This window comes from Cystoisospora suis (genome assembly GCF_002600585.1).
Source record: "Cystoisospora suis strain Wien I chromosome Unknown contig_7925, whole genome shotgun sequence".
Lineage (NCBI taxonomy): Eukaryota > Apicomplexa > Conoidasida > Eucoccidiorida > Sarcocystidae > Cystoisospora > Cystoisospora suis.
The window spans coordinates 1-10,199 of NW_027160710.1; the positions used below are offsets into that span (position 1 = coordinate 1).

Below are 10,199 nucleotides of genomic sequence, written 5' to 3' on the forward strand. Positions count from 1 at the left end.
AGGCTTTGGCGGGCATATCAGGTTCGACGTCCAGAGAATCACGTAATAACTGATTGCCAGGTTTTGCGTTCTGTCTTCAGCCATTAAATACTCGTTCAGTGGTACGGAGTACTACAGCTTCTGTCGTTGATTATCCAAATAAAGATGTGCTTGGATGTATAACACTTCGAATAATTCACAATACCGTCGTACTGATTTTATGGAATAAATACACTCCCTCCAAACAGGTCCGGCTTTTAATCGGGTGACTGGTCTTGGACGTGCAATCAGATGCGAGCAGAAGCGGCCCAGGGAGTACCGCGCGGTCAGCAGGCAGTCTTGCGAGACGCTGCTGGACATTGTGTGCCACCCCCACGAAAGTCGTTGCAACAACTTTTTTACTGGTGTGATCCGCTCTTAACACAGATTCTTTTCCTTGCGTTCTTTTGAAAATTTTCGTCATGGGTGGCAGGGATTGTCGTCTTTAGACTATGTCGCTCTTTCAAGCAGTTTTGTTGGATCAAAGTTGAGAAATCGCGGGCGTTTTTTCAACTAGGTTTGCTTCGGCTCCGGATTCTTTTCAGAATCGTTCGCTTTTCCCTTTTGCCAGCGTCCTTCCTCATGTCCGTTTGCTTCCGTATCTAGACGTAATCTCTGATTGTATCTGTGGCTATTCTTTTCGCAGCTCGGAGGCGAAAACCTCTCGGTAGTTTTTTCATTCAACTTCCGAAGGGGAGCTGGTCGGCGCTTCACAAAAATGGCTCGCACCAAGCAAACTGCCCGTAAATCCACCGGTGGCAAGGCTCCTCGAAAACAGCTGGCTTCCAAGGCAGCCAGGAAAAGTGCTCCCATCTCCGGCGGGATCAAGAAGCCACATAGGTACAGACCGGGAACTGTCGCTCTCCGGGAGATTCGTAAATTCCAGAAGAGTACCGACCTGCTTATTCGCAAGCTGCCGTTTCAGCGACTCGTGAGAGAAATCGCGCAAGATTTCAAGACGGATCTTCGCTTCCAGTCACAGGCAATCCTTGCGTTGCAAGAGGCAGCAGAGGCCTACCTAGTCGGTCTCTTCGAAGACACGAATCTGTGCGCCATTCATGCAAAGAGGGTGACAATCATGCCAAAGGATATTCAGCTGGCGAGGCGCATAAGAGGCGAGAGGTCTTGAACTAAGGGCGCGGGTACAACGCGTGAATTCAAGAGAGCTTCACTGCGCTTCGGCGAGCGAAGTGTCCCTGCAACCAATCCGTGCTACTACTGATACATTCTTGGTGTGATCAGCGTGCGGGAGCCCTCAAGCCGATTGTCACTTTACACAGAAAGGTTTATCTTCATGGCACTCAATCAATGCGTGTTTCGGACGTGTCTGAACAGCGGCGTTTACTCTTGACAATTGTAGCCTTCTTAAAATGGCAGTGCCTGACCTACGTGGTCAAGTGCTGGGTGTGCGGCCAACAAGAGATGTCTTCGGGGAACAGTCTGATGGCGGCCTTAGCTTGTGCGTGAGGTGCGGAGTTGTTCTCTCCATCTGGAGTTTGCGTTAGGCACCTGCGGGGTGGTTGTGGAACGCCGGTGACCTAGTGAGGCGTGCTTGTCGCTCACTTTTTTTAGGTCCTCGTGTAACAGCGGTCTGTGCCAGATGGGTAATACAGGTGTTTGCTTTTAGTGTGACCGCGTGCGGGTCAGTCAACAACCGTCCAAAGAAAGCTTGGTTTCACGTTGTGTCTGCCGTCGCGGACATTGCCTCGATTTTCTGTAGTGGGGGCGTGCACTGCCTACACCGCAGGGGTAAGCGTCCCTCCTGCGCCGTTATACACACACTTCGTTACGTAGATATTGCAATTTGCCGTAGTATCAACGGCTACCCGTAAAACTATATTCGAGGCGAGTGTCAGCATCAGTTGTCCGATGAGCTTCCTTTCACGGTCTGGTACCTGTGAATTGTCACCCGATGAGTAACGAGCAGCTGAGATGTTCAGGCCGCCCTGCTCTCACTTCACATCGGCGAGTCGTCTTTTCCGCGTTGACTGGAGTCTGATTGCGAGGACAATCCGAGACGGGTGCTGGTGCTGTGCCTGACCGCTACTCTAACGTGAAGACGTTGTATGCGTGTGTTTTGAATATCCGGACCTGATCCAGAGCAACCCTGTTACCACCGTAGCTCTGCGACCGTGGCAGTGGAGACACCATGGTTTCGAGTCTCAGGGGGCGGGGTCACAAGTGAAGCTGCTGACTTCAAACCTGTTAACGTTGAGCACTCAGTTTCCGGGTGAGGGCACTCCCAGCATGAAACCGTTAAGGCCACAAATGTACTGTGCATAGCTAGTACCTCGCCGCGTAGGCTTAGCCGGAACGGAGACGCTGTAGGACAGTTCAAGCATCGAGGATGTCTGCCTCGTTAGCACTCAAAAAAGAGCTCGAATCATTTCTCAGCCGCAAACTGGAACCCACCACGCACGAGCAATACTAGGGCAACCGGACAGTGCGATTCACTAGGTCGAGGATACGGCCACCAGAAACAAGCACTATCGCTGACAAAAGTCGACCACTGCAACAGCCCTGAACGCCAGTAAGGCAGCGGAGCGACGATGCATCGCCGGTCTAGCCCTTGTTCCGCATCTTGTTTCCAGAGCCACGCGGGTTGTCATCCTATAAAAGACACAGGACGGCAGCGTCACCGGTCTCAGCGAGCTAACCATAGTTGCAGACTACCATAGTTTGACATGGGATACCATGGAATGTGAATGACGCAGCTTTTAGTGCCCGACGCAAAATCGGGTGCGGTCTCGAACGAGGGAGGGCACGGCAAAACATAGTTTTACGCAGAAGACATAAGGGGCTAATGGGGGACAACCTGAGATTATGGCACTAGTTCGACTGCACCGATATAGAGGGTCCCCCCTCTGCGCGTGTACCCCACAGGCGTGCCCCTATGAAAGATAACCCGGAGCGAGTAGGGGCTTGCCTGTTGCTGTCCTGTCCGCGGCAATCCGGTTACAAGAAAGAACAACCGTGCGTTCAGAACGGCGTGCAGCCGGAAAACGTCAGACTCCGCAGCGACTGATTTCTTTCGCGTGCTTCCCCAATATCTAAGGCGCCGTCCCAACATGCGTCGTACAGCGCACGGTGCAGCGGGCACTCTGAGGTACTCAAACGGGTGAAACTGGCTGAAGCAAAGCCCTGCTCCCCGACCCAGACACGACATGGTAAGAAAAGACTAACGGTCCCGTGCAGTCGAGAAGTGCCCAGGAGCCCAGAGTACGGCTGCGCCACGCCACTTCCGCCACGTTGTTCACGAATCCGTCAAGTGCTCTCGGCTGCGGTAACAGCTTCGTCGGTGTGCAAATGGACGCGTACCTTCCAGTCGTCCCAAGCGCGCTCCTGGCGCTCTTTTTCATCTTCCCTCTTCGAGCAAAAAACGCAGCACACGAATACAAAAGACAGGGTACCGTGCCCGGCCCATTCGCCTAGACGCCACTGTACGGAGGATAACCCAAATATGGGTGTTGTTACTGTTCAGCTGTCAAAGGTGTGAAGGGGTGAATCAGAATGACAAAGCCTAGCCAAGATGAGCAACAACAAGGAGGTTTGAGGAACGACTTCAGACGAAGAACTACACTCTCTGAGCACCCAGAAGTTCTCTCCCGCGCTCATGAGAGCTTTAACGGAATACCAGACTCCACGCTGCTCCATAAACCTATTCTGTATCCACAAAGCAACGTTTGAGTCAAATTCTTTCACGAAAACCGTAGCGGTCTCCCGCGCAGGAACTCCATACGAGTTAGCAATGCAGGAGTTACCACCGGCTGTGAACCGCTCTTCGCTTACTTCGATTCGCGATTGTGCTGTAGCGTACTCTTCGACAACCTTGGTTTTCGGCGCCCCGATTTGGTTACTGCGCACAACGCAAAGATCAAAAACGAAAACACGCCTCTCCATGGTCACCCCATACTCCTCCTTCGCACACCTCGAGCGTTGTCGCATCCTCAATCATCCTTAGGAGGCATTATTACTGTCCCAGCTACCCTGCTTTCTGGGCAAAGAGACAGGCGTACACTTCCATTTCCATCTCGATCGCAGCGCATTCGGCCAGGCTCATGGTGGGAAGATCTGAAGAAGACCAAGCAAAACCCAAAGGCTCCGGAGGATTAATTGCATTAGTCAGACACAGAAGGAACAGCGAAAGCATGGAAACCTACAATGCAAGTCATCTGGTCACCATGGGATTCTCTTCCACTAGCACTCAGCGCTATATGTCGAAGCGTCTCTGATATATGTATGTATAAAAGATTGCCACCTGGAAGCAGACTGGCGAACTACAGCGACGACTTCAGCACGCTGCATCGCAGTTCATGACAAGTACGAAACGCACGCTGCTTCTGTCATGTTCCACATGGCTCCCCTAGCGCAGGTACCAACCGGGGTCGCAGCGGTCTGCGTCTGGCAGAGGTCGATCAAAAAAGATGTTTTGGATCTGAGCGATGAACAGGTACCGTTCAGTGACTATGGGTTTAAGCCTGCATTGACGTGGTGGTCACGCCTACCTAGCCCATTGTGAACTATCGAAAATAACGTAGTCCAACTCTCCGCAGATCCCGACACATGAAAGTGAAAGCCAGCGTGACAGCTGCTTTCCCTGATGCGGGGCGCCACAGCGAATACAGGCGCTAACACTCTGCCGCCAAGCACCGTTTCGAAAATATATTCCTGCTCGTCTCTCTTGTGTACTTCACGTGAATGATAGTAGTAATCGCGCCTCCAAGGCCTGGGCACCGTTGTCTCCGACAGTGGAAATTAGACAAGGCTTTCTACACTGTGGGCACAGCGACGAAGTGATACAGAACAAAAAACGCTATGCTTTACTGTGAACCGAGCGGTCGGCTGCGGATTACCCCATGAGCTAGGCCGCCTGCATTAAGGGCTGAAACTTTCCGTGCGGAGATGAACACCAGTCACTCAGCCATCCTAAGGAGAGGAATAATACACGTACTGTGTCCGGGAGTGAAAACCTTGTCTCTGTAGAGGTTCCTCAGATCGGATCGGTCCTTCTGTAAAGAGCCAGATCACACCAAACAACGCGCGTCGTCACTTAATCCCTCCCACGACTCTCTCCCGCACCCTTGCACAAGAAGGGGTACGCTGCACTCTCCTGAAAGTAGAGGAGAACCGTGCGTGTTACAAGCACGAAATCGCAGGCACCCGCATGCCAGAAAGAGACTTTTTTCAAAAAGAAAGAGGTCCATCCTACCCTGGCCGCCTGTTGTATTTTTTGATCGAGGGGTGCTAGAATCCGTAACCCACTGCATGCCCTCAGAACAACAAACACCAGAAGAGTATATGTGCCTGAAGAACGCTGTCCCTGGTTGACAGAAATATCGAGGGAATACGTACCGTGTAGCAGGATTGGACCAACCTATTCGGGGCAGCGATGAGACAGGAAGACGGAAGAATTAGTGCCCGGCCATGGTGTGTGCCATAGGTGCTTAACGAAGACTCAGCTGTGCAGAAGTCTTACGATGGTGTAAACCCATGGCTTCTTTGTCGGAGGCGCCGCCGAAGCCTCCTCCGCACGGATCCGCCGGTCCCTTGCTTCGGAACCATCTGCAGGAAAGCAGTTTTCCACGTGCAGCTCATGATAGCATGCATTGTTGCACCAGAACTAAGAACACACTGATGGGCCGTCTCCCTGATGTGAAGAATGGCCGTAAATGCAGTGCTAACATACTTCCTCCGAGAATAAAAGAAGAGCTTCGTATAGGCAGCCTGTACCCATCCATGCGCGACCACCGGAAGCAAAGGACTCTTCAAGCCAACAGAAATCTGTTGAGCAGGCACTGATGCTTCGGCTACGAAGAATCTTTCTCGAGACAGGATATAAACTGTCCACGCGGTGCAACTGAGCAGTAAGGTCGTTACGGCCCATATTTCTAGTGCCACCACATCTACAAGAAGCAGGGTGATGAGTTCAACGTCAAGACAGGAAGAGAGACCACTCCAGCCCCAAAACTCCTAGGACCCCCAACTCCAGCTCGGAGGCACCGAGGGACCTAACCTTGATGGTTACCTCTGCTTAGGGAAATGGGGTAATGTTTCTCCTCAAGAAACGGGATCTGAAAAAAGCCCTGGTCTTGAATCAGAACACCTCACCTCCAGGTCCGGATTGAGACCGGTTTTTTAGATGCATCCTTAGTAATGGAAGTTCCTGCGCAACACACGAGAGACGAAATTCAGACAACTATGGCACCGCTCTCCTCGATAAAGACTGAGACTGGTCGGTCGCTTCTAACCATCACGTTGTCGTGTCGATGTACCTACAGCTACAATGAATGATTGCCTTTATCTGAATTTACTGCCCTCCCTCCTCTAAATGATCTGATCACAACGTGTGAAAAGACTGTCGTTAATCCCTCACGAAACCACACAAACAGCCACATGTTTCTTGCGACGGAATGTTTACACTGGGGTCTCAGCCCCTCGGACACAGAGACACCGCTGAAGGCGTCCGAGCTCGTGCACGACTGAGTTGTATGTGTGGACCTCAGGAACAAACAGCGTGGCTATCACTCACTGAGCGCAACTCCCCATACAACCATGAATGCGCTTGCTACTGTCGTAGACAAACGTATCCATGGGTACACGCGAACACAATAGGTATCATACCAAGACAAAACAAACGGAGAAACGCGAGAGAGGGGGGCGCCTAAGACATCGACCTGCCACAGAACGCTGGACGACGCGCATCAGGCAGAAACTACTACTGCTGCAGGGTTTCAAACAGTGTCATCCACCCACCCCACTGAGGCAACACCAGAAACATTGATTTTACTGTGGGTAATAGGTGCAACACGTGCAGCTGAAGATGAAGACCCCAAGCGGGAAAGACTCACTCGAGCGACAAGTTCCATTTGTGTCACGGCATCCGCTGCCGCCCTTTGAGCCAGAACATGGAGTTATTATTGTCAAAGACACAGCAGAAGGCCAAAAACAAGGGACAAAAGCTTCAATTAAACAACATGACCACAGCAAAGCAACAGAAATAGAACCTCTGTCTACGTCGTTCTGACTGACCAAGTGCTAGGCAGGGCGTTTGTTCCTGTGGCATTCTCCATTCAGAATGTTCATCAGAACGGCACCAAGGAAATATCAGTGAACAGTCTCTTTCACCGCATGCCTCCCCGAAATCGGAAGGCCCGGCCTCCTTTTCGTAAGTGAGGTACTACGTCAGACTCAAAAGGAGATAACACTCACGGAAGTTCTACAGCTGGCATCTCTCCACTTGCCTGCGCGACGTGTTTACACCCATCTGCTACGCAGTAGGCACATCGAGGTTCGCAACCATATATGTAAGAAGTGAAGAACCATGTGGTGAACAGCCGCGGAAATACAATCATATCATTCAACTATGGTGACCATATACGGTCTCGAATCCGGGCCGCCTTGAACGGGTACGGACACACGCAAGACACCCTTCGATGACACATCACAAGGAAACGAAGGAGAAACTCGTACTGACGTGTGATACGTTTTGACACAAGACAAACTAAAACTGAAGAACGTCGAAAAGGAAGTAGTCAGTCAGTCCAGGTATACTACGTTACGTGTACGGCAGGAGGATGCATGCAATATGATGCTCCACTGCGGACCCCGAACACGGTCAGACGGAGACATATGTTTCTCTCTGCTGCCCAATGAGACAAGGACACAGGGGCTAAAACATCGTCTGTCGGAGTTCATTTCTCGGGCCTGAGAGAATGTGCGACGAAGGAAATGCCGAGCTTGTCCACATGCGACCGTTCTATTCCAAGAGACCCAGCCGGGAAAAAAGAAAAAAGCCAGCAATATGAATCAATTAGCCACGCTACGGACAAGGAGCCGCCAACAATCATCCCTCTTAGCCCCCTGCGTACTTGGATAAAACAGATTTCCACAGATCTCTTTCGTCCTCCTCATCCAGTCCTCCTGGTCCGGTATCTTCATGCTGTGCTTCCTCGCGCAGTGCCATATTCCTTCGTCTTTTGAGCAGAGCCTACATTGCGCGCAGACTAAAATAGAATCCACGTCGTGTAGCCATCTCCTGCGTCGAGCTACGCCACAGAGCGGACTTCTTAATGCTGAAAGTTCTACGAAAAATTTTAAGTCCCTCCTTACTTCCACACAGTCGCTCATACGCCCAGAAGATTGACAGGGTGAAAGCCTCTTCGACAAGACTACCCAACCCCCCGCGGTTAGTTCGCTGGTTGTTGAACCACATGACTCCGCCTGCTGCCGGCATGCAAGGGCTGACTCTTTTCCATCCGCTCCAAGGCGGTCACCGAGATACTCAACAATTTTCTCCCTTCAATAGCACGCGCGTGCGTGTCCACGTACATTATCATACTGTTGGTTAGGAGAGGGAAGCCGCATACCCTAGCTAACCTACAGGCCTGCATATGCGCCGTCTCGCAGAGGGTGCGCGGCACATACTGTCAGCGTCAGCGTGTCTACCGTACGATCCACTTCGCCCTTAACGTGTTTTTCCTACAAACGACCAAGGTCATCTTTTTTTCCTTGCGCTTCTCACCTTTAAGTTCCTGATCACACAATTCCTACGGAGCCGGATAAATCTTTCTGTACATGCAAGTCTACGCTTCAAAGCTGTGAAGTGTCCACAGCAAAACAGAAAGGGCTATTCTTCTTAACTTCCTCTGCAAACAGACAAACGTTTTCTAAAGACGACCTGACTCAGTACACGCTCATGCCACATTTAACACTTCCGGCCACCCCAACCATAAAAAGGGTCTTACGGTTATTGCCGCGTCAGCCTGCTTCTCAAACTTCGCCCTAGAAATAAGCTCATCCCTGCGAAACACAACAATATGGAGAAAAGGCCGTAGGAGACACAGTCCACGGGACCGCGTCTCAGTACAAGTACTGCGGCAGAACTGGAAAACGTGTACAGTTGGTAGCAATACACCATGCAGGGGGGATTCCATCCTCGAAGATTATATCGCAGCGCAGCGAATCGCGAGTAAGGCTGACCTTCGGGCTGCAGGGTCGACCCTTCGTGCCCGTACGGCAGATAGTGGCATTCCTTGATTCATGGGAGGAGCTCCATTACCCTCCTGCTGAAGTTCCTCAACGGCCATGTCGAATGCACGCACTTCTTCCGCTCTGCAGACGCCGAGACGCTCCATGTCCATCATGAAAGCTCGGAAGAAGATCTGAGGTACATACACATAATTGCTCAAGAGAGGTAAGTGACCAATGTCGAATCTAACAGAAAGAAGATGTTCCACGGCTAAGGGCTCGACCGAAGCAAACAAACTCACTTCAACGCGACACACAGAGAGAGAAAAACTCGAAGGTCTTGTAGAACATTGAACAGGACAGACAAGGGTCAGAAAAAAAGAAGGACCACAACACCAACAGGAACACAGGCCACTTGGAGAGAGACGGTCCTTCTGATCCATTGTTAACATAACGCTGCTATTCATACCGCTAAGACGTAACTGGCTCAAGGACTCTCGAATGACTGATAACTCCGGCGGCCCTAACAGACGGAGAGGGCCCTGAGAGACGAGATCTGTTTAAGAATCGCTACCTCTTGGGTCTACACCCGAGATCAGAAAGAATCACGTTAGGTTTTCACCCCACAAGGGCGCATTGTACTTAGCAATGTCTATGGCCAGCGACCATCGACTCCACCGACAGATGTGAAGCATTGGGGTAAGTACGTACTAGAGTAAGAGATGAGCGACCTTGTTCACAAATGGCACGCCATGCTCACGCATACAAAAAAAAAACACTCACTGAGGCTACCAGTACAGACGCGTGGTCGGTCTCAACCACATGGAAGGATCCTGGCAATCATAACGACAAATTTCGTAGAGTGTACACTACAGAAGAATCCGCCTGTCATGGAGAGTGCTCTCTTCATGCGACCTAGAGAATGATACACCCCAGTGGCCTTCAGTTACCTGAGCCTCCTTCAATGCTACCAACCGTCTTTCAGAACTGGAAGAAAACTCTAGAGAGACCCGCCCCAACAAATACGGAAGAAGCAAATACCTGCAAAAGACACAGGCAGCAAAAACAGTACACGTGTATGTACACATACATACATACATTGTACGCGTACCTATGTATGTATACACAAATGAAGCGGGACGGAGGAAACAATTGGAGGAAAGAAGCAACTCTGTATCGTGGACCACAGTCTACTTCACGCCGAAAGGGAGGAA

General features: G+C 51.1%; 2 protein-coding genes across 2 annotated transcripts in view; one reads left to right on the forward strand and one right to left on the reverse strand.

Moving 5' to 3' along the window:
• Window positions 1-273: 273 nt before the first annotated feature.
• On the forward strand, window positions 274-2,172 carry CSUI_010650 (histone H3). The gene has a single exon (XM_068070752.1). The coding sequence runs from the start codon at window positions 737-739 to the stop codon at window positions 1,145-1,147; it is 411 nt and encodes a 136-aa protein (XP_067917270.1). The 5' UTR covers window positions 274-736; the 3' UTR covers window positions 1,148-2,172.
• Window positions 2,173-2,204: 32 nt separating this feature from the next.
• CSUI_010651 (tap42 family protein) overlaps window positions 2,205-10,199 on the reverse strand; it is a 10,243-nt gene continuing 2,248 nt past the window's right edge. Inside the window, exons 2-13 of the mRNA XM_068070753.1 lie at window positions 9,936-10,026; window positions 8,998-9,179; window positions 8,763-8,817; window positions 7,887-8,005; window positions 6,867-6,909; window positions 6,127-6,181; window positions 5,495-5,580; window positions 4,970-5,027; window positions 4,035-4,089; window positions 3,808-3,874; window positions 3,337-3,384; window positions 2,205-2,628 (exon numbers count right to left, since the gene is read on the reverse strand). Coding sequence (XP_067917271.1) covers window positions 2,581-2,628; window positions 3,337-3,384; window positions 3,808-3,874; window positions 4,035-4,089; window positions 4,970-5,027; window positions 5,495-5,580; window positions 6,127-6,181; window positions 6,867-6,909; window positions 7,887-8,005; window positions 8,763-8,817; window positions 8,998-9,179; window positions 9,936-10,026 — 907 coding nt within the window. The 3' untranslated portion in view covers window positions 2,205-2,580. The remainder of the gene's footprint in view (window positions 2,629-3,336; window positions 3,385-3,807; window positions 3,875-4,034; window positions 4,090-4,969; window positions 5,028-5,494; window positions 5,581-6,126; window positions 6,182-6,866; window positions 6,910-7,886; window positions 8,006-8,762; window positions 8,818-8,997; window positions 9,180-9,935; window positions 10,027-10,199) is intronic.